Source organism: Hemitrygon akajei, chromosome 22, assembly GCF_048418815.1.
Source record: "Hemitrygon akajei chromosome 22, sHemAka1.3, whole genome shotgun sequence".
Taxonomy (NCBI): Eukaryota; Metazoa; Chordata; class Chondrichthyes; order Myliobatiformes; family Dasyatidae; genus Hemitrygon; species Hemitrygon akajei.
Window position 1 is genome coordinate 2,290,553 of NC_133145.1, and position 24,454 is coordinate 2,315,006.

The 24,454-nt window shown below is 39.5% G+C and overlaps 1 protein-coding gene across 1 annotated transcript in view; it reads right to left on the minus strand.

The window, feature by feature from the left end:
- xylt2 (xylosyltransferase II) overlaps window positions 1–24,454 on the minus strand; it is a 328,263-nt gene that overhangs the window by 243,010 nt on the left and 60,799 nt on the right. The window contains exon 2 of the mRNA XM_073026605.1: window positions 21,245–21,716. Within this exon, the coding sequence (XP_072882706.1) occupies window positions 21,245–21,716 (472 nt within the window). The remainder of the gene's footprint in view (window positions 1–21,244; window positions 21,717–24,454) is intronic.

Sequence of the window (24,454 nt, forward strand, 5' to 3'; positions counted from 1 at the left end):
TACTGTATTCCTGTGTCTCCACCTAGGGCTTACAATACTGACACAGTAAAAATTGAGAGAAAGCTACAGACGTGATGAAGGAAGTCCTGAACACCATCAGAGATGGAGGACCTCCATTGCTGTCCTAAACACCAGTAGTGTAACATGCATTAAGTATACAACACCATCATCCTCTCAGTACTAATCAACAAGCTTCAAAACCTGGGCCTCTGTACCACCTTCTATAACTGGGTCTTAGACTTCTTCCACAATCAGTCCAGATTGGAAATATCATCACCTCGGCATTCAACACAGGCATTCTGTAACTATTTGAAAACAATAAAAAAAAGTTTTTTTTTTAAAAAAAGAAAGAATATGTGCTTAGCTTACTGCTCTACTCTCTCTACACTCATGAACATGTGGCTAGATATAGCTCAAACACCATCTACAAATTTGTCAATGACACAACCGTTGTTGGTAGAAGCTCAGATGGTGATGAGGAGGCGTACAAGAGTGAGATAGATTAGCTGTTTGAATTGTATCACAACAATCTTGCACTCAATGTCAGTAAGAGCAAGGAACTGATTGTGGACTTCAGGAAGGGGAAGTCGGGAGAACACGAGTCCTCGTCAAGGGATCAGCAGTACAAAGGGTGAGCACCTTCAAGTTCCTAGGTGTCAACATCTCTGCAGATCTATCCTGGCCCAACACACCGATGCACTTATGAAGAACGGATGCCAGCAACTATATTTCATTAGGCGATTATGTCACCAAACACTATAGAAAATTTATATAGATATATTTTTATATGAGAAGATGAGGCATAGAGTGTATTCTCACTGCTTGTATTATGGTGACATTGCACAGGATTGGAAAAGGCTGCAGAAGATCGTACACTCAGCCAGCTTCTTCATGGGCACCAGCCTTCATAGCTTCAAGGACATCTTCAACAGGTGATTCCTCAAGGCAGCAGCATCCATCATTATAAGTTCATCCCCTCTTCTCATCGCTACCGTTCTGATAAACTATGTAAAAGGGTTAATACTTCGTTAAACAATAGCAGTCTGCTTTTCTGAAAGAAACCACTGCTAACCAACAGATGTGCTAAGCCATGCTGAGCCATATTTCTTCTTGGAGTTAGACAGTGTTTCAAGGTCTTTGTCTCTTTGTGCAATCAAGCTCAGAGATAGGACCACTCCAGCCTGTTTGTGTATTAGGCTATTATGCCTATTCTGTAATTTGTCTCTCAGTACTTTCAAGCAATAGACAAGTCTGACTCCAGCTTGGTATGTGGGGGTGGGGGGGTATCTGAACACTATATCTTTTCTGTAAGGGGAATTGTGAGTTAGTCAGTGGATCGGACAGGAACCGTCACAAACAGACTGTTCCTGTTTGAGCGACTAACTGAGTAAGCCCCAGGTGTTTTGAATAAGGAGTTCGTACTTATACGGTCTCTGAGTGACTTTATCTGGATTTGACTTCTACAGTTTTGAAGAAGGTACGGGAGCTTGAATAGAAGTTACTTATACAAAGGAATACATGAACACCACCAAAGATGGAGGACCTTCACCACTGTCCTAAACACTAGTGCCGTAATGGGCAAAAGAGAAAAGAGACTACAGCCTAAAAACAGACACTCAACATTTTAGGAACAGCTTCTTCTCCGATTAACCGATGGCTCAATTAACTGCAATCCACTGCATTTTGATAACACCTTTCATTCTACTACATTGCAAAGAATACAGATCCAAAATTTTCTTCTGGCCATTCATTGACAACCTTTTCATCTCAAGTAGTAGATGAGTGAATCTCTTTTGCACACACCCACGTTAAAGAGGGATTTTGATCCGAGAAAGCCATCTGCGTGATTTTCCATAATGCAATTTTTTTTAACAAAAATTTACAAAGTTTGCTGTTTCTTCGGTATTTGTGCCTTTTAAAATATTTTTTGCATATAAATTCTTGCTACAGCATGTTTTTGTTCCTTATCTCAAAGCTTTGGTAGTTACTTGTGAATTCCATAAGGTCAAGTTCAAGTTCATTATCATTCTACTGTATTTTTGTGTAACGCACTGTAAGGTTTCACTGCTAATGTAATGGTTTCTCTGTAGCAGCACTGTTTGGGTTATGACTAGAGTTAACGGGGGCTTTGGAATGTGCGCCATCCAATGAGAGGAGTGTTGTTTCTTTCTTTTGTGGCCCAGAGGAGGTATTCAAGGTCTTTTGTCAGCAAGAGATGAAGAACGAAGACGTGAGAGGAGGAGCTGGTAGACCTCAGGACGGAGTGGACTTGGGAGTGAGGGTCCCTGAGTCGACGATGCTCGGAGGAAATCTATGGGGAATTCAAGGATGGAAAACCGGGGGGACGTCATGTGATGCTGTAGGATCGAGACGTGGAAACCCAGCTCTCCCGTAAAACCAGTAAAATAAAGTTTAAGTGAAGAAGAATTAATAAATACTTTCAAAAAATTACTTATAAACAACTCAGGACTATTATTAGATATGTCTCTTAAACAGAAACAGGACAGCACTACTACTTTGAAGACAGCACGAGTTGGCAAAGAAAGAGGGCCGACCATTAAGACAGAACATCGCACTCAAGTTGGAACTCTTCCCGGCGAAGTACTCGTCACCTCCGTCGGTGCGGAATAGGAGACTGTGACAACGTCAACAGCCTCCAAGAAGAAACAGCAGGAACTGCACATGTGTGAAGAAGCGGGCATGCGCAAATAGCAGCAAACAAAACTACAAGATCCAGCTGTGACTGAAAGTGAAAGTGGAACGGAACTAGAATCAGACTCTCTGGAGAACACAGATGAGGAAAAAGAGGAAGAAGAAGAAGAAGAAGAAGAAGAAGAGGAAGAATTTAAAAGTGGAAGACTTCCTGGAGACATAAAAAAAAGCCCTGATACAAATAATGCATGAATTAAAAGTATTAGAAGAAATAAAGATATTAAAAATATGAAGATCACACTTGATAAGGTTGTGGAAAAACAGAAGAAAACGGATAAGGAAGTTAAAAAGTTGGAAGAAAAAACGGGAGACACCATTGAAAGGATGGAAAAGATGGAAGATAATATCCTTACCTGGACATCAGAAAGAAAACGGTTGTTGGAAAAAGTGGATGTGCTTGAAAATTTTAGCAGGCGAAATAATATTAAGATTGTTGGTCTTAAAGAAGGTATAGAGGGAGAAGATCCAATAAAATTCTTTCAAAAATGGATCCCGAAAACTTTGGAAATGGAAGAGGGAAGTCAGTTAACTGAAATCGAAAGGGCTCATAGAGCTTTAAGACCAAAGCCCCAACAAGATCAAAATCCATGATCAATCTTGATAAAATGTTTAAGATATCAAGATAAAGAAAGGATCTTGAAGGCAGCTGCTCAAGGTGCCAAAAAGAGAAATGGGCCATTGATGATAGAAGGGAAAAAAGTTCTTTTCTATCTGATATAAGTTATGACCTTTTGAAGAGGAGGAAGGAATTTAACCCAGTGAAAGAAAGTCTTATGGGAAAAGGGTTATCAATTTATACTGCGCTACCCGGCAACACTGATGATCCTTTTGGATGATGAAGAAAGAAGATTTTTTACTGATCATCAGAAAGCGGAGGAGTTTGTACAAGAACTTCCAAATATTCATTAGATGCAGTAAAGAATTTATGGAAGCAAAATGGATTAAAGATGAAGACTGAGATAGGGAATGGATTTGATGGATATTTAAGAGTAGAAGAATATATAAATATACCGTAGATTCCGGACTACAGAGCGCACCTGATTTTAAGCCGCTGGATCTAATTTTAGAAATAAAATCATTTTTTTAATTGTAAAGGCCGCATCGGATTTTAGGCCGCACCGGATTTTCGGCCGCAGGTGTCCCACGTTGTAATATGAGATATTTACACAGAAAGATATTACACGTGAGGATTTTTTTAACTTTTAATTAAATCCATATGGTAACAAAAACAAATACATATTGCAAATGCTTTTTTTCGAACCGTGCCCGTACGCGGCTACTTTTAAATATACGTTGCGTATACTTCTTTACTGAACAACATTCCAATATCTCCTAACGACTGGTAAAAAAATATATATATTGCAGCCTACCAGGAAAAGTTATTGATACCTTTAACTTAAAAGCAGAGTTCGCTCAGATCCAAAGCCGCTCGCGTAATGCGCTCCCCCCCTCCTTTCCGTTTCATCGCAAACGGCATTTAAAAGCAGCGTTCGCTCGGATCCAAAGCCGCTCGCGTAATGTGCTCCCCCCCTCCTTTCCGTTTCATCGCAAACGGCATTTAAAAGCAGCGTTCGCTCAGATCCAAAGCCGCTCGCGTAATGCGCTCCCTCCCTCCATCCCGTTTCATCGCAAACCGGCATTTTCCCACAAGACACCGCGAAACCGGGTGTGACGTCATAGCATCCCGCGATGTAGTACAGAAAACAAATATAGTTTAAACTAAGTAGGCAGCACAATGCTTCGAGTGTTTTCCATGTTGATGAGGGTGAGTACAAATGACTGATTTACAATAATTTAATTGTGAAAGTGCGCTTGATTTATCGTACAATTTCATTGGACCTCTGTGAACTACTCATCAATTTTATTGGTCTACTGTTACGAGGCAAAATGTTTACGAGGCGGCATGAAAAAAATCATGCATTAGCCGCTTCGGATTATTGGCCGCAAAGTTCAAAGCTGTTCAAAATGTGGGAAAAAAGTAGCGGCTTAAAATCCGGAATCTACGGTACTTTAATTAGGGAGTAGGAATATCAATTTTTTTTCTTCACTTACATATATCTTTCTTTTTGTTACAGGGGAGCTGGGGGAGCTTCTGATCAATTGCTGCGGGATTCACGTGTGTAATCATGGCGATTGCCATGACCTGTAAAACAGAGGGGGGTAATGTTGTGTTTCTGTTCACTCACATCATTAGTAGGGGGGTATTTTGTTATCTTTTTCTTTACTATCTATCTTTCTTTTTTCTTTTTTTGCCTGGATGATTGGGGGGGAGACACATAGCAACATGGAGAATTTTGAAGAGATTCCTCAAGGCACTATGAGAGCTGAGATATTACGTATTGTTATAGACTGGAGTAATCTTGTTAAAAATAATAACTAATTTACTGAATTTTTAAAGTTTTAATGTTAATGGGTTTAATGGACCGGTGAAAAGAAAAAGAATTTTAACATATATTAAGAAAATGAAAGTAGATATAGCCTTTTTGCAGAAAACACATTTAACAGAGATAGAACACCAGAAATTAAAGAGAGATTGGGTTGGAAGTGTTATTGCAGCTTCATTTAATTCAAAGGCGAGGTGAGTTGCAATTTTGGTTAATAAAACCTTACCAATTAAAATAGAAAATGTACTAATTGATTCCGCGGGGAGATATGTGATTATACATTGTCAAATCTTTATGGAATTATGGACTCTTATGAATGTTTATGCACCAAATGAAAATGATGCAAAATTCATACAAAAAGCTTTTTTAAATTTGGCTGACACACATGATAAAATATTAATAGGTGGAGACTTTAACTTTTGTCTAGACCCAGTTTTAGATAGGTCAATTAAGGTTGTTACAAAATCAAAAGTAGTAAAACTAACTTTATCATTGATGAAAGATTTAAATTTGATTGATATATGGAGAAGAATTAATCCAAGAGAAAGAGATTATTCATTTTATTCAAATAGACATAAAACTTATTCAAGGATTGATTTTTTCTTATCAATGAATACTCAGGATAGAGTGAAAAGTGTAGAATATAAAGCAAGAATACTGTCAGATCATTCCCCTTTGATAATGACAATGATAATGATGGATAAAGAGGAACTGATCTTTAGATGGAGATTTAATACAATATTATTAAAATGTCAAGATTTTTGTGACTTTATGGATAAACAGATTCAATTTTTTTTGGATACAAACTCACATTCAGTTGAAGATAAATTCATATTATGGGAAGCGATGAAAGCATATTTGAGGGGCCAGAAAATAAGTTATACTTCTAAAATTAAGAAGGAATATATGGTAGAAATAGATCAATTAGAAAAAGAGATTACAAAATTAGAAAAAGATTCTCAAAGATATATGACAGAAGAAAAACGAAGACAACTTATCAATAAGAAGCTACAATATAATACGCTCCAGACATATCGAACAGAAAAAGCAATTATGAGAACTAAACAGAGATATTATGAATTAGGTGATAGATCACATAAGATTCTTGCTTGGCAGTTGAAAACAGAGCAGGCTTCCAAAACAATAAATGCAATTAGAACAAATTAGTGCAAATAAAATTACTTATAAACCTTTAGAAATTAATGAAACCTTTAAAAAATTTTATTCCGAATTATATCAATCGGAATCACAAAATGAGGTTGTTGAGATGGAAAGATTTTTATCACAAATAACTCTTCCAAAATTGAATTCGGAAGAACAGAAAGGATTAGATATGACTTTTACATTAAAAGAGGTTGAAGAAGCTCTTGGATCACTCCAGAGTAATAAATCTCCAGGAGAAGATAGCTTTCCACATGAATTTTATAAAAAAAATTAAAGATTTATTAATCCCTCCCTTTACGGAGTTAATATATCAAACGGAAAGAACACTTAAACTTCCAGAATCTTTTTTGACAGCGATTTTAACAGTATTGCCAAAAAAAGGTAAGAGATCTTTTAAAACCAACATCATATAGGCCTATCTCTTTAATATTTACCAAAATTAATACATATGGATCAAACAGGCTTTATTAAAAATAGACAATTGGCTGACAATGTAACTCGGTTACTTGGTACTTGGCATAATTCATTTGGCACAAAAGAGGGAGGAAATGAGTGTGGCAGTTGTTTTGGATGCAGAAAAAGCATTTGATAGATTGGAATGGGACTTTTTATTTAAGGTATTGGAAAAATACGGACTAGGAAAATCTTTTATAAACTGGATTAAAACCTTAAACACTAATCCCAAAGCTAAAATAGTGACAAATGGCCAAATTTCAACATCATTCCAGTTAACAAGGTTAACGAGACAAGGCTGTCCATTATCACCTGCCCTATTTGTATTGGCGATAGAACCATTAGCTGAATTAATTAGAACTGATTCAGATATTACGGGCTTTAGAGTTAACCAGGAGGAACATAAGATAAATCTATTTGCTGATTATGTTCTGATTTATCTAACAAACCCATTGCATTCGTTGCATAAATTATCTTTTAGATTGGAAGAATATGGGAAAATATCAGGGTATAAAGTAAACTGGGACAAAAGTGAAATTTTACCTCTTACTAAAGGAGATTATAGTCAATGTCGATTAGTAACTCAATTTACTTGGCCGATAAATGGTATAAAATATTTAGGTATAAATGTTGATAATGACGTAAATAATTTATATAAATTAAATTATTTGCCATTATTGAAAAAAACTCAAGAAGATCTTGATAAATGGATGATGTTACCAATAACATTAGTAGGCAGAGTTAATGCTGTAAAAATGAATATATTTCCTAGATTACAGTGTTTATTTCAAACATTACCAATACAACTACCGCAGAAGATTTTTCCAAGAGCTGAATAAATGTGTGAGGAGGTTTCTTTGGAAAGGTAAGATGTCAAGAACATCGTTGGAAAAATTGACATGTAAATTTGACCTAGGAGGGTTACAACTCCCAAATTTTATGTATTATTATAAAGCAAATCAACTTAGATTTATTGCATCTTTTTTTGATGAAGATAAACTGGCATGGATTAGAATAGAGTTAGATAAGATAGGAGAAAATATACCAGAAGATTTTATATATAAATGGGAATCCAGATGGATACTGGAAAAGAAAGAATCTCTTATATTAAAACATTTGATTGATTTATGGAAAAAGATAAATGTTGATGATGAGATAAAGAAATCTTTATTAGCAAAGAGACCCCTAATTCAAAATAGACTCACTCCTTTTACAATGGATAACCAACTTTTATATAACTGGTTTCAAAAAGGGATTAGATATATAGGTGACTGTTTTGAAGGAGGTAAATTGATGTCGTTTGATCAACTAAAGAATAAATATCAAATATCAAATAACACTCTTTTCTGTTATTTCCAATTAAGGGCTTATTTAAGAGATAAACTGGGTCAAACAATGTTAATGCCAAAGTGAAATAGAAATTTTAACTCAAAAAGGAAAAATTTAAAAATTTACTTCTTGTATGTACAATTTGATTCAAAAACAGACAATTAAACAATGTTATTCATAAGTCAAGACAAAAATGGGAAACTGATTTGAATATTAAAATTGATGAAATAAGTTGGTCAAGACTATGCCTTGACAGTATGACAAATACAATAAACATCCGACTTAGATTAGTACAATACAATTTTTTACATCAATTATATATTACACCACAAAAATAAATAGATTATACCCAAATTTATCTGATCAATGTTTTCGATGTAATCAAGAAATTTGTACTTTTTTACATTCTACTTGGTCTTGTTTTAAAATTCAACCTTTTTGGATAAATTTAAGAGTTTTATTGGAACAAATCATGGGAATACAACTTCCACATAACCCAATATTATTTTTACTAGGTGATATTGAAGGGATAAAACCGAAACTTAAATTGAACAAATATCAGAAAAAATTTATAAAAATTGCATTGGCAGTAGCCAAAAAGGCTATTGTAGTTACTTGGAAATCAGATTCATACTTAACTATGGACCGTTGGAATAATGAAATTTTTAGTTGCATTCCACTTGAAAAAATTACTTATAATTTAAGAAATGAATATGATATATTTCTGAAAATTTGGCATCCTTATTTACAAAAGATAGGATTAAATATATAGGCCCTTTGAAGATAAAGTTATTCGCCATTTTGGGAAAGAAATAAATATATATATTAAAGTTATTTTGAATTCCATGGAGCATGTGGGGATCTTCCGATATCCGGGCAATCTTTTTTTCTTTCTTTTTCTCTTTTCTTTTTCTCAGATGGGGATGTTAAGGGGTGAAGGGTTAAGGGGAGGGGGAGGGCTGATATTATACTCTATTATTCTATTACTCTATTCATTCTATGTAATTATCTTAAAAATTGAATAAAAATATATTAAAAAAAGGATGGAAAACCATGAGCTCCAACATGCACAATAGACTGTTACATTAAAATGGGCCCTTTTTCTTTTTGTTTTCTGTACTAACCTTGTAGTCAAATTAAGAATTATAAAGCTCAGTTGTTTAATTGCATACATGTACCATCTGATCTTTCATGGTACTGTATTGTAACGGGAACACATCATGCAACAACCACGCAAATGAGATTTCACTAGTTTGGTGGGGGAGGCAACTGTCTTCCCATAAACTAATGTAGTCCGCCGAACCCAGGGGTTACACTTGTACTCTGTCAAATGAAACAACGTCCATCTGGACCAAGGTGCACAACACATTACATACAACTCGCTTACAACACATAAAGTAGTATTACCACAAATAAATTAACAAATAATAAGGTGCATTTATAATACACGTTAAAAAATAAACAATACAATGCTACTGGTACTTCATATGTGATGAGACCTGGTTGGTTGCAGGGAGTTCAGTAGTCTATGGTCTGGGGGAAGAAGTTGTTACCCATCCTAACATTCTTTGTCTTAATGCTACTCTTGCCTAATGGTAGGGAGTCAAAGAGATCATAGGATGGACAGGAGAGATCATCAACAATGCTAAGGGCCCTCCATATACAGCATTTCAGATAAATATCTCAGATGGGTGGAAGAGAGACCCTTATGATCCTCTCAGCAGTTCTTGCAATCCTCTGTAGGAAGTAGCACTCTCTATCTCTGACCAATGACAAAATTGGAAAACCCTCTCTTATGGGTTGTATCACTCCTCATAGACAGTATTCAGGTAAAATTCCAACACCTTGACATATCAGTGTCTGCAACTTGGTTTCCTGGAGCAATAAAATGCATTTTATGGTCCAAACTGGAGGCTATTGTTTGACTACATTGCCTTTTTAAAAAAATAGAATGAAGTGCATACAAGGGCATAACAGAGTACTAAACAATAAAAAACTCTTGCAAAAGCTTTTTTTTGGAAGAAGCATTTTACAACTTTGGAAACATATCTACCTCCCCTCTGGTACTGCAAGCTGAACACTGCCCTGAGCGGACCAGATGGAGGCTGAGTAAGCTCATTTCAACTGAGAACAAGCTGCCTGTTGTATTCAACTCCCTTGACTAGAGAAATAAAAGGAAGCATCTGCATTCTCTGAATACCAGGCAATCTATGACTCTGGAAATGCCAAAGTGGACTAGGCTCAACTGCCAAACTCCCCATTCCTCTGTCACCCACACAAAACCTCACCCAATCATTTCTTACTACAATTTAACAAAGTCCAAATTTTATTGAACTTACATGAGAAAGTCTTGGCCAAACTCATCATCAACTGTGTATGCTTAATTCCAAATCACAGTAAAATTGTTTTTAATGATTGCATTTCCCAGAGAACAAACTTAACTTTAAGCAAAGGATCTAATTTGTTTGGAATTTGAGAAACCATGAGTGACCCAATGGAAACTGTGACCTATACTACCGTGTGCAGTATCCTGGTGCTCAATGTCATTTCCTGTGCAACCAGCTAGTGAGAATTGAAACAAGATGGATTAATGGGCTGGTTTCCCTACAACTGACATGAGACTCGCCGATCTATAGTTCTAGGATTTTCCCTTATTCCTTTCTCACTACAAATTCAGCTACTCACAACTCCTCCAAGACCTTGACTGTGCCTAGAAAGGACATGAAGATACTGGTCAAGGCCCCAGCAATCTTCTTCACAGCAGCATACCTTCCCTATACTCTGTGCAACTGATCTTTAAACACCCTCCACATCTGATGTGGACTTCCCAAAAAAAGGTGTTCCCAATTAACTCTTCTTAGTTCCTGCCTAATGCCTTCATAATTTGCCCTACTCCAATTTAAGACTCTCTCCCAAGGATCATACCTATCCTTATCTATAGCTATCCTGAAAGTTAAGGATTTGTGGTCACTGTTTCCTGACTGCTCACCCACTGAAAAGTCAGTCAATGGCCAGGCTCAGTATCCAACACCAGGTCCAGTAGAGCCCCTCCTTTCATTGAACCATCTACATATTGATTTAAAAAACCCTCCCAGATATATTTCACAAATTCAGCCCCATCTAAACCCCTTACGCTAAGAAGGTCCCAGTTTATATTTGGGAAGTTGAAATCCCCCATAATAACAACCCTAATATTTTTACACGTTTCCTTATTCTGTTTAAATATCTGTTTCTCAATGTCCCGGAGCTATGGGGGTGGGGAGGGGGGGGGGTCTGTAGTACAATCCCATCAGTGTGATTGCACCCCTCCTATTCTTGGGGTCGACACAAATGAACTCAGTGTCTCACCCCTTCATTAAGACTCTTCATGTCTCCCGAGAGCAGCTGTGATATTGAAAAAGGATATATGACAAATAAACTCTTCTAAGACTACCAGGTGAGTACAGGTATCTATTTAACTGATGTTTTAATGACAAGCTGCCACTTTCATCGGGGATGATGCCTGGGCAGTCCGGTGGTATTTACACTTGTTGTCCAATTCTCCTAATTGGTTAGTCCTCGGCCAATCAGGTTTCTGCTCTCTCATCTTATTTACAATCGAATTTCAGTTCTTACTTAGTTTGAGATTTTCAACTTTGTTAAAATTCTTTTCCGTTAGCTGTATTTCAATGGCTTCCTTCACTTGGTGGTCCCAAAAGCCATTGGTGCAGAACAGTAATTTTGTACTATCGAAGTCAATCCTCTGGGTAACCCAAACGGATACACCTCCTGTGTTCCTTGATGCAGGTTTCCACCATGCAGGCACCAGTGGCTTTTGGGAATGACTTGTGAAGGAAGCCATTAAAATAAAACTAGAGGAAAAGAATTTTAACAAAGACGAATATCTTGCTCTAAATAAGAATGGAATTTGATTGTAAACAAAGTGGGGCAGTGGAAACCTGATTGGATGAGGACTAACCAATCAGGAGGGATGGACGATGAGGGTATAAATGCCATTGAACTAGACATGCCCAGAGATCATCCCTGATAAGATGGTTGAGTTTGTCATCAAAATGTTGATCACAGTTGATTCCTGTACCTAGCTGGAAACCTGAGAAGAGTTTATTCAACTGTGATATTGTCCCTGATTAAGTGCAACTACCCCTCCCCTACTCTATTACCTTTTCTATCTGTTCTAAAACTTTGAAAACTTGGTTCATTAATCATCCATTCCTGCCCCACTCTCAAAGTTTCTGCAATAGCCACAATATCGTAGTTCCATAAGGCTCTAATTTCATCACCTTTAGCCATAATACTCCTAGCATTTTGCCTTTTAATACTTACCCTGACACCTACCTTCCTAATCCTTCACTTACTGACCTGGTGCTCTGGCTCCCAGTCCCCTGCAAAACTAGTTTAAACTCTCCTGAGCAGAATCTGCAAACCTCCTGGGTAGGATATTGGTTCCCCTCCAGTTCAGGTGCAACCCGCCATGTACGGGTCACCCCTTCCCTAGAAAAGGTTCTAATGATCCAAGAACTTGAAATCTTGTCCCCTGCACCATCTGCACAGCCACTCATTCATCTGTGCTAGCATCCCACTCCTAACCACACTAGCCTGTAGCACTGGGAGTAATCTGGAGATTACTACCTTGGATCTCTTCAGCCTTTCAGTCTCTTTCCTAACTCTATATACTCACTGCATAGGACCTCTTCCTCTTTTTTTTTGCCCACGTCATTGGTGCAATATGCACCACAACCTCTGACTGATCCCCTTACCTCTTGAGAATAACTTGCAGCTGCTCCATTATATCCTGGACCCTAGCACATGGTAGGCAACACACCATCCTGGTATCTCTTGTGTGATCACAGAATCCCTTGCCCCCTTAACTATTCAGTCTCCTATCATTACTGCACTGCCTGACTTTATCTTTCCCTGCTGAACCTCAGAACCTGCCATTATGCCACTCGCCTAACTGCTGTTGTGCCCTGCCATTTCCTACCCCTCCCCTCCCTCAGCAGTATCCAAAGAGGTGTATACTTGTTGCTGAGGGAATGGCCACAGGGGCACCCTGCACTGACTATTTTAATCCCTTACCTCTCCTGGTGGTCACCCACCTATTGTCTGCAGCCTGTACTCAGTGTATAACACCTCTTCAAAAGTCTTCATGCCTCCCAAATGATCCTGAGTACATCCAACTCCAGCTCCAGCTCCAACTCCTCGACCTGGTCAGTCAGAAGCTGAAGTAGTCATCAAGGGAACCGTCAGGTATCCTGAATTCCCACACCTGTCAGGAGAAGCATTCCATGCTGACTACTCTTCACTACCAAAACAGCTTACCTCCTCTTATCTGTGCCTACACCTTTTCACGCCAAAATCTGTTAATGCAAAGCCTTCCCACTCTATCACTGCCACACTCCAGCAATGACCCCCTCCTTCCCTTTATTTGCTGCTGAGTGATACCGACTCTTACCGTGCCTGAGCCACTGGAAAGAAATGGGATTTAGCCAAATCTGCTCCTTCAATATTCTTACTCCAAACTTTGGTAGGCCTCTGATGCCGACACTTTCTGCGCCTGCGCAGCTGAGGAGGACCAGACATCCCTGTAGGTGCTCTCTCTCTCCCGACCCTTGGTACGGCTCTGACAATGACACTTACCATGCCTGAGCCACTGAAAATCTTTCTCCTCTCACCTTAAGAACTAGTGCCCTCTAGTTCTCGACTTCTCAACCCTGGGAAAAAGGTGAGTATGTTCACTCTGACAGTGCCCTTCAATATTTAACACACCCTCATAAAATTGCTCTCAGTATTTAAAGAAGAAAGTCCCTGCCTGTTCAACCTTTCCCTGTAGCTCAATTCATCAGGTCTTAGCAACATATTTCTAAATCTCTTTTTTTTTCCAGAATCAGAATCAGGTTTATTATCACCAGCATGTGTCATGAAATTTGTTAACTTAGCAGCAGCAGTTCAATGCAATACATAATATAGAAGAAAAAAATACAATAATAAATAAATTACAGTATACATATATTGAATAGCTTAAAGATCGTGCAAAAAACAGAAAAAAATATATATTAAAAGTAAGGTAGTGTTCAAGGTTTCAATGTCTATTTAGGAATCAGAAGGCAGAGGGGAAGAAGCTGTTCCTGAATCGCTGAGTGTGTGTCTTCAGGCTTCTGTATCTCCTACCTGATGGTAACAGTGAGAAAAGGGCATGCCGTGGGTGCTGAAAGAACTTAATAATAGACACTGCCTTTCTGAGACACTGTTCCTTGAAGATGTCCTGGGTACTTTTGTAGACTAGTACCCAAAATAGAGCCAAACAATTTACAACACTCTGCAGCTTCTTTCGGTCCTGTGCAGTAGCACCCGCCCACCCCATACCAGACAGTGATGCAGCCTGTCGGAATGCTCTCCAGGGTACATCGATAGAAGTTTTGAATGGATTTGTTGACACACCAAATCTTTTCAAACTCCTAATGAACTATAGTCGCTGTAGTCCTTCTTTATAGCTGCATTGATATGTTGGGACCAGGTCAGGTCCTCAGAGATCTCGACACCCAGGAACTTGAAACTGCTCATTCTCTCTACTTCTGATCCCTCAGTGAGGATTGGTATGTGTTCCTTTGTCTTACCCTTCCTGAAGTCCACAATTAGCTCTTTCATCTTACTGACGTTAAGTGCCAGCTTGTTACTGTGACACCACTCCACTAGTTGGCATACCTCGCTCCTGTATGCCCTCTCGTCACCACCTGAGATTCTACCAACAATGGTTGTATCATCGGCAAATTTATACATGGTATTTGAGCAATGCCTAGCCAAGCAGTCATGGATATAGAGAGCGTAGAACAATGGGCTAAGCACACACCCCTGAGGTGCACCAGTGTTGATCGTCAGCGAGGAGGATATGTTATCACCAATCCAGATTGTGGTCTTCTGGTTAGGAAGTTGAGGATCCAATTACAGAGAGAAATGCAGTAGCCCAGGTTCTGTAACTTCTCAATCATGATTGTGGGAATGATGGTATTGAATGCTGAGTTATAGTCCTGACATAGGTGTTTGTGTTGTTCAGATGGTCTAAAGCCGTGTAGAGAGCCATTGAGATTGTGTCTGCTGTTAACCTATTGTGGCTATCAGCAAATTGAAATGGGGTCCAGCACCTTGCTGAGGCAGGAGTTCAGTCTGGTCATGACCAACCTCTCAAAGCACTTCATCCTGTTGATGTGAATGCTACCGGGCAATAGTCATTAAGGCAGCTCACATTATTTTTCTTAGGCACTGGTATAACTGTTGCCTTTATGTAGCAAGTGGGAACTTCCACCAGTAGCAGTGAGAGGTTGAAAATGTCCTTGAATACTCCCGCTAGTTGGTTGGCACAGATTTTCAGAGCCTTACCAGGTACTCCATCGAGACCTTCTGCCTTCTGAGGATTCACTCTCTTTAAAGACAGCTTAACATCAGCCTCTGAGACAGGTGCAGCAGGGATCTTCACAGCTGTGGTTATGTTCTCCCTTTCAAAGCAGGCATAGAAGGCATTGAGTTCATCTGGTAGTGAAGCATAGTTGCCATTCATGCTATTGTGTTTCACTTTGTAAGAAGTAATGTCTTGGAAACCCTGCTAGAGTTGTTGTACATCCGATGTCATCTCCAACCTCATTCGAAATTGCCTCTTTGCCCTTGAAATAGCCCTCAGCAAATCATACCTTCAGAGACAACGCACCACCTGGTTCATCCACGGCTTTTAGTTTGGGAATGTACAGTTAGTCTTTGTAGGCACACGCTCATCCACACATGTCCAAATGATTTTGGTAACAACTGCAGCATACTTACCTAGATTTGAAGATGAATCCCTGAATACCATCCAGTCCACTGATTCAAGGCAGTTCTGTAGGTGCTCCTGTGCGTCCCTTGTCCATACCTTCTTGGTCCTCACTACTGGTGCTGCTGTCTTCAGTCTCTGCCTATACTCAGGGAGTAGAAGTACAGCCAGGTGATCAGACTTCCTTAAGTGAGGGCGTGGAATAGTATGGTAGGCATTCTTGATGGTGATGTACCAATAGCCCAGTGTGTTGTTTCCTCTAGTATCCTCTAGCAAGTGATCTGTTGATGGTAATTGCTTAGTGATTTTTTCAGACTGGCCTGGTTAAAATCCCCAAAATCGATAGTGAAGGTGTTAGGGTGCGTTGTTTAGTGCATGTTGATCCCATAGCTCAGATCATCTGAAGCCTGATGATACTGGCCTGAGGTGGAATGTATACCGCTATCAAAATGATCCCAAAAATCTCCCACGGTATGTAAAAAGGACGGCACTTAACTGGTGAGCAGAATTGAGACAGTACTTATATATTTGTGACCCAAGAAGAGTTGATCATGAGGCATACTCCGCCACTGCTTTTGAGAGACCTCTATTGATCTATCCTGATGGTGTATAGGAAACCCATCGAGCAGAATCGCTGCATCTGGTACGGAAGGGGTTAATCAGGATTCCATGAAACAAAGGACACGCGTGGTCCTAATGTCCCTCTGATTCAGCACCCAAGCTCTGAGATCCTTAATTTTACTATTTCCTCTGTATTACTTCCTGTTTAATAATATCTTTCCTATAACAGGATAACCAAAATTGAACACAATCCTCTAAGTGTAGCCTCACCAGCATCTTGTACAAATGCACTATGACCACCCAGCTTTTATACTCAGTGCCCTGACTGATGAAGGTCAACATGCTAAAAAACCTTCTGCACCACAGTGTATCTGTGACTCAATTTTCAGAGACCATGCACTTACAGTCCAGGTCCCTCTGTTCTAAGACACTGCCCATGTCTCAACTGTTTATTGTGAAAGTGTTACCCTTGATTTGATTTTCCAAAATGCAACACTTCACACTTATCCAAATTAAACACCATATGCCATTCCTCAGCCCACTTATTCAGCCGATCAAGGTCCCCCTGTAATTTTTGGTAATTCACTTCACTGTCCACTATACTACCTATTTTAGCATCATCTACATATTTACTAATCGTGCCTAATACATTCTTACTTATTATTATGGGTCCAGCACCAAGGCAAGACACACCGCTAGTTACGAGCTTCCTATCTGCACAACAACCTTCCACCATCTCCTCGGCCATCTCACTTTTAAAAGCTTCCCCCCTTTCCAGACATCCCTTTGCCTGAAAAAAACCTACTCCAATCAAATTTTGCAAGCTTGACTCATATTGTCAAAATTTGCCTTACCCCAATTTAGAAGTTGAACCTGTAGGCCACTTCTGTCCCTTTCCATGAACTATTTTAAAACTAATAAAACTATGGTCACTGGTTGCAAAGTGCTCCCCCACTATCACCTCAGACACCTGCCCTGTCCCATTATCTAAGGGTATGTCAAACTTTACCCTTTTCTTAATAGGGCCCTCTACTTATCTATTTATCGAGCCACGTCGCCCAGCAAACCCCCAATTTAATCTGAGCCTACTCACAGGACAATTTTACAATGACCAATTAATCTTCTAACCGGTGCATCTTTGGACTGTGGGAGGAAACCAGAGCACCCAGAGGAAACCCACGTGGTCACGGGGAGAACTTACAAATTCCATACTGACAGCAGCAGGAAATGAACCTGGGTCTCCTCTGCTGTAAAACACTGTGCTAACTATTAGGATACTGTGCCACCCTACATTTAAGGGGAACGTGAAGGGAAACTTCTTCACAGAGAGTGGTGAGGGTGTGGAACACATGTAATAGAGGCCTTACTGAAATCCAAATACATCATGTTTACTATCCTACGCTCTAACACAGAAGACTGTCTATCCTTAATAAACCCAAATTTTGCAGCTGCATGTTTATCTTATCCTTAAGAATCCTCCCAATAACTACCTACCACAGACATTAAGCTTACTGACCTACAGTTTCCAGGTTTTAGTTTTTGTAGTCCTTCTTGAATAAAGGCAGAACATTCACTCTCCTCCAGACTTCGCTAACAACGACAGGTGAGATGCCAGAAGTCTAGAGGAGAGCGAATATCTCAGCTCCCACAACTTCTTCTGTAGCCTCACACTATGTTCATAGGTATACCAGGTCAGGCCTATGAGACATCTACTTTCATTACATATTTGGAGTTATACAGCTACAACATGTAACAGGCCTTGGACCTGGACCACAACCCTCCAACCCCTCTCATCCGTGTACCTAGCCAAACCTCTCTAAGATGTTGAAATCGAACCTGCATGCACCACTGCTGCTGGGAGCTTGCTCCATGCTCTCTCCATCCTTTCAGTGAAGAAGCTCCCTCTCATATTCCTCTTAAACATATCATCTTTCATCCTTAACCCATGACCTTTAAGTCTAGTTTCACCCAACCTCAGTGGAAAAAAACCTGCTTGCTTTTAAACCTTAACTATAATTTTGTAAACCTCTATCAAATCTCCCCTCATTCTCCTACACTCTCAGGAACCTAGTCAACCTTTCCTTATAATTCAGGTCCTCAAGTCCCAGTAACACCCTTGTAAATTTTCTCTGTATTCTTTCAATCTTATTGATGCCTATGATGTAGATAGATGACTAGAAATGCACATAATATTCCAAATTACACCTATACCACTTAAACAACAATGTAACATCAACTCCGTACTCGATACTTTGATATATGAAGGCCAAAAATTTTCTTTATAATCCAATTTACCCGAAATGCCACTTCCAAGGAATTAGGAATCAGTATTCACAGATTTATTTATTTATTTATTGATTGTATTATTAAGCTTGGAATAGGCCCTTCCGGCCCTTCGAGCCAAAACCGCCCAGCAAGCCCCGGATTTAATCCCAGCCTGATCATGGGACAACTTACAATGACCAACCGGTACATCTTTGGACTGTGGGAGGAAACTGGAGCACTCGGAGGAAATCCAGACAGTCATGGGTGGAACATACAAGCTCCCTAGAGGCAGTGGCAGGAATTGAACCTGGGTCACCTGTACTGTAAAGCATTGTGTTAACCACTAGGCTACCATGTCATCGTAATCACCCTAATCTACTGCACTCCTCATTGCTCTACTAAGTCCTGCCTTGGTTTGTCCTCCCAAATGTGCAACATTTCATACTTGTCTGCATTAAATTCTATCTCATTTTTTCAGTCCACTTTCCAGCTGCCTTATAATATCCCTCTGGATTCTTCTAAATCCTCACTGCCAAAAGTAATCTCATGCCTCTTTTTTCACCCTCCTGGTTTCCTTCTCATATACACTTACATCTCCTATGCTCTTCCAGGAATTCACGGTCCCAACTGCCTGTATCTGATCCATGGATCCATTTCCCTGGGCAGGGCCTCAATATTTATTGTCATCCAGGGTTCTTCACTCCTGCAGGCTTGCCTTTCAAAGGAATATGCAGACATTGATCTTTCACTATCTCAATTTTTAAAACTTCACAACTGCCAGAGGTCCCTTTGCCCAAAACAACCTACTCCAATCAATCCTTGCAAGTTCCTATTCAACATCATCAAAATTCACCTTAACCCAATTTAGAACTTGAACTTTTGAACTAGTTCTTATCCCTTTCCAGTAAGCATTTATAGCCTGCTACAACTATTGTCACTGGTTCCAAAGTGCTTTTCCACTGTCTCCTCAGTCATTTTTCCCAACTTATTTCCCAAGAATAAGTTAAGCTTTCCTCTGGTCCAATCAGGGCCCTCTGTAGGTTGCCCAAGGAAACTTTTCTAAACACTCCATCAAAGTTCTTAACTGCTACGTTACCATACCATACTATTATTCTTCCAACTCTTCTTAATCTTCCCGCTCACTTGTTCTTCTAATTTCCACTGACAGTTTAGGGATCTTAGTACAACCCCAACAAGGTGATCATCCGGTTATTTTCAAATCTATCCATAAAGTATCATAGGATGATCATGCAAGAACAGTTACTACCCCTCAACCATTAGGTTCTTGAACAAAAGAGAACATCTTCACTTACCCCTTCATAGAAATGTTCCCATAACCAATGTACTCACTTTCAAGGACTCTTCATTTCATGTTCTCATTAGTTATTGCTATTTATTTATATTTTAAATTTGCACAGTTGGTGTCTACCGTACTCTGGTTGAATGCTCTAGTTGGGAAGTCTTTCACTAATCCTGTTCTAGTTACTATTCTACAGATTCATTGAGTATGCCCACAAGAAAATGAATCTCAAGGTGTATATGGTGACACATATGCACTGTGATAATAAAATCTACTGTGAACTAATGCAGTGATTTTTCCTTTAATCAAAAAATGTAAAGCCCTCTCCTCTCTTTCCCACCTGAAGTACCTGTACCTCGGAACATTGAACTGCCAACCCTTTCCCTCCCTTAGCCACGTTTTTGAAATGGCTATAATATCCAAGTCTCACCTAGCTATCCATGCCCTGAGTTCATCTGCCTTAACAGCCAAGACAATTTAATCCCATAGACTCTCTTCATTCCTTGCTGAGCTCCTGCCTGTCTTGACTATTCAACCTGCTGTCAATGACTTCTGCATCACTTTCCAGCCTTTCATTTATATCACTATTGCTTAGGGATACACACCCCTGACAATCTTCCCAGGAGGATATTGGTTCTTCTCCAATTCAGGTCACTTCTACCTCAAAAGAGATCCCAATGGTCCAAAAATCTAATTCCCTACACTCTGTATCAATTTTTCAGTCATGCATAATTTGCCATATGCTCCTATTCTGACCCTCACTGGCAGATGGTACTGGAAATAATCTAAAGATTATTAGTCTTGATGCCCTGCTTCTTAACTTCTTCCCTCACTTCCCTTATTTACTCTGCTGGACCTCATCCCAATGTACTTATGTCATTTGTGCCAACGTGCATGATGACTTCTGGTTACTCCCAATTCTTCTTGAGAATGTTCTTCAGCTGTTCTATGCTTTTAGTAAAGATTATAAAAAACAAAACAATATCTCTGAAGTGTAAAAAATAATTTGCATTTCAGGTTGAAATGTTAATTGTTCCCCTCTTTGTAGACACTGCCTGTGCTGCTGGGTATTTCCAGCAAATTTGTTTTCATTTCAAATTTACATCTTGCTATTATTCTGTTTTTCATTTCAGCACTTAGGATTTGAACCATGCTTTGGACGCTCTGGATTCTAAAAAGTCAGCTCTAAATACTAAAATCATTTGTACGAAAAAAATCTTGCAATAAACAGATAACACTTTGTTTATAAAGGAGTTGAACATCACTACTACACTGTACCTGAGAGATGACAGAAGCGAGGTACAGACCGTGGCATCAGTTTCTCAGCCTGGTGTAAACAGACCACATTGGCAATCTCTTGCTGACACAACTGAGTGCTCGCCCTGGCCAATGCAGACAAGGCATCTTTTCCTATTATGTCACAATTAGGTGTGAAGTCATTGCTGGTAGGCTGAGGTGCCCCTCCTACACTGCCAGTATCACTGTTCTTTGCGTCCCCTTTCACCTCACTGATGTTTCTGCTGCTGGAGAGATTACTTTGAATAGGGTTGCGGAAGTGAATTCTTGGACCAATTCTGTATCGCACTACAGGCTTCCGCCTCAATAAACTAGCCCTCAGTACACTGGCAGTGCTGCTTAGATGTTCCACGACCAATCTCCCAGCATTCTGCCGTTTGGGCCCCAGGTGTCGGCTGTCAGAACTGTCCACCTCAATGCCGTCTGGTAGTTTGGTCTTCTTCTCTCTCCCTGTCTGTGGACAATAAACAGCAACACACAAGTTAGAAACCTTGTAAGAAGTTTAGAACTTCCACACATAATTCTATTTTCACCAAGTTTTTTGACTCTACAATGGAATTCAGAATGACTTTTGTACTTTCAAAGAACCATTTAAGAAATTTCTCCCTTCACAAATGACTCAACATAAAAATAAAATAGCATGTTGTAAAACCTCCATCTACATAAAATTATCACATTATTGTTAAAAAGAGCAGTTCTTCTGCAGTTTGGAGGGGAAGGGGGAGCAGCCAGATAGCTTGGTACATACTGGTAGTAATGACATAGGAAGAGGTCCTGAAAAGAGAATTTAGAGACCTAGGCAAGAAAGACCTCAAAGTTAGTCATTTCTGAATTGCTACCTGTGCCACACGCCGGTGACGGTAAAAACACGATGATTTGGCAGATTAATGCGTGGCTGCGAAGCTCTTGCAAGGGGCAGGGCTTCAGATTTTTGAATCATTGGGATCTCTTCTGGGGTAAGTATGACCTGTACAAAAGGGACGGGTTGCACTTGAACCCAAGGAGGACCAACATTCTCACGGGCAGGTTTGTTAGAGTTTAAACTAATTTGGCATGGGGGTAGGAACCAGAGCGAAAAGACTCAGAATAGGACAGATGGTTAAAAAAGAACAAATATAGCGTGCAGTCAGACTGTCAGGAAGGGCAGGCAAATGATAGGGCAAAATTGCAGCCAGCAGGTTGAGTATCAGTGCATCAGGGATGCAGAATCAAAAAGGGTACCAAATATAGTACTTAAATTGTTAGATCTCAGTGCACGGAGTATAAGAAACAAGGGGGATGATCTTGTTGCACTTTTATAGATTGTTGGGTATGATGATGTGGCCATCAATGAATTGTGGCTAAAGGATGGCTGTAGTTGGGAGCTGAAAACCCAAGGTTACACAATGTCTCGGAGGGATAGGAAGGTAGGCAGAGGGAGTGGTGTGGCTCTGCTAGTAAAGAATGGCATGTGTCATTAGTAAAGATGCCTTGTGCAGGAAGGCACAGAGTCGACTGTACTTCCTAAGAAGGTTGGCGTCATTCAATGTCTGTAGTGAGATGCTGAAGATGTTCTATAGGTCAGTTGTGGAGAGCACCCTCTTCTTTGTGGTGGCGTGTTGGGGAGGAAGCATTAAGAAGAGGGACGCCTCACGTCTTAATAAGCTGGTAAGGAAGGCGGGCTCTGTCGTGGGCAAAGTACTGGAGAGTTTAACATCGGTAGCTGAGCGAAGGGCGCTGAGTAGGCTACGGTCAATTATGGATAACTCTGAACATCCTCTACATAGCACCATCCAGAGACAGAGAAGCAGTTTCAGCGACAGGTTACTATCGATGCAATGCTCCTCAGACAGGATGAAGAGGTCAATACTCCCCAATGCCATTAGGCTTTACAATTCAACCGCCAGGACTTAAGAACTTTTTAAAAGCTATTATTAATGCTTTTTGAGATAGTGATTTAGATGCATATCATATTTTTTTTACTGAGTTAAGTATTGTATGTAATTAGTTTTGCTACAACAAGTGTATGGGACATTGGAAAAAAAAGTTGAATTTCCCCATGGGGATGAATAAAGTATCTATCTATCTATCTATCAAATCATTAGAAAGATCTGACATAGAAATGGAAGACGTTGAATCCTTGTGGATTGAGTTAAGAAACTGCAAGGGTAAAAGGAACTTGATGGCAGCTATATACAGGCCTCCAAAGAGTAGCTGGGATGTGGGCCACAGATTACAACAGGTAATAGAAAACGTGTGTCAAAAGAGCAAAGTTATGATAGTCATGGGAGATTTTATGCAGGTACATGGAGAAAAACAGGTTGGTAATGTATCTCAAGACAGTGAATTTGTTGACTGCTTACAAGATGGCTTGTTAGAGCAGCTTGTCGTACAGCCAACCAGGTGATCTACTAAACTGGATTGGGTGTTATGTAATGTACAGGAGACTTAAAAGTAAAGGAAACTTTAAAGGCAGTAATCACAATATGATTGAGTTCAACTTGAAACTTGATCAGAAAAAGTAAAGTCAGATGTAAAAGTATTTCAGTGGAGTAAAGGAAATTTCAGCAGTACGAGAGAGGAGTTGGCCAAAGTAAATTGTAAGGAGATGCTGACAGAGATGACAGCAGAGCAGCAATGGAAAAATGAGAAATGTACAGGATCGATGTATTTTCCAAAAACAAAGAAATACTCAAATGGCAAAATAGTACAACCATGGCTGACAAGGGAAGTCAAAGCTAATGTAAAAGCAAAAGAGAGGGCATACAACAAAGCAAAAATTAGCAGGAAGACAGAGGATTGGGAAAATTTTAAAAACGTACAGAGAGCAACTAAAATAATAATTAGGAGGGAAAAGATGAAATATGAAAGCAAGCTGGCAGACAATATAAAAGTGGATAGTAAAACCTTTTTCAAATATGTAAAAAAATAAAAGAGAGATGAGAGTGGACATAGGACCACTAGAAAATGAGGCCGGAGAAATAATAATGAGGAACAAGGAGATGACAGATGAACGAAATGAGTACTTTGCATCAGTCACCACTGTGGAATGGAAGCTGCCAGCAACGGTGGTGGACTGATATGATGGGATCTTTTAAGAGACTCCTGGATAGGTACATGGAGCTTAGAAAAATAGAGGGCTATGAGTAACCCTGGGTAATTTCTGATGTAAGTACAGATTCGGCACAGCATTGTGGGCTAAAGGGCCTATAT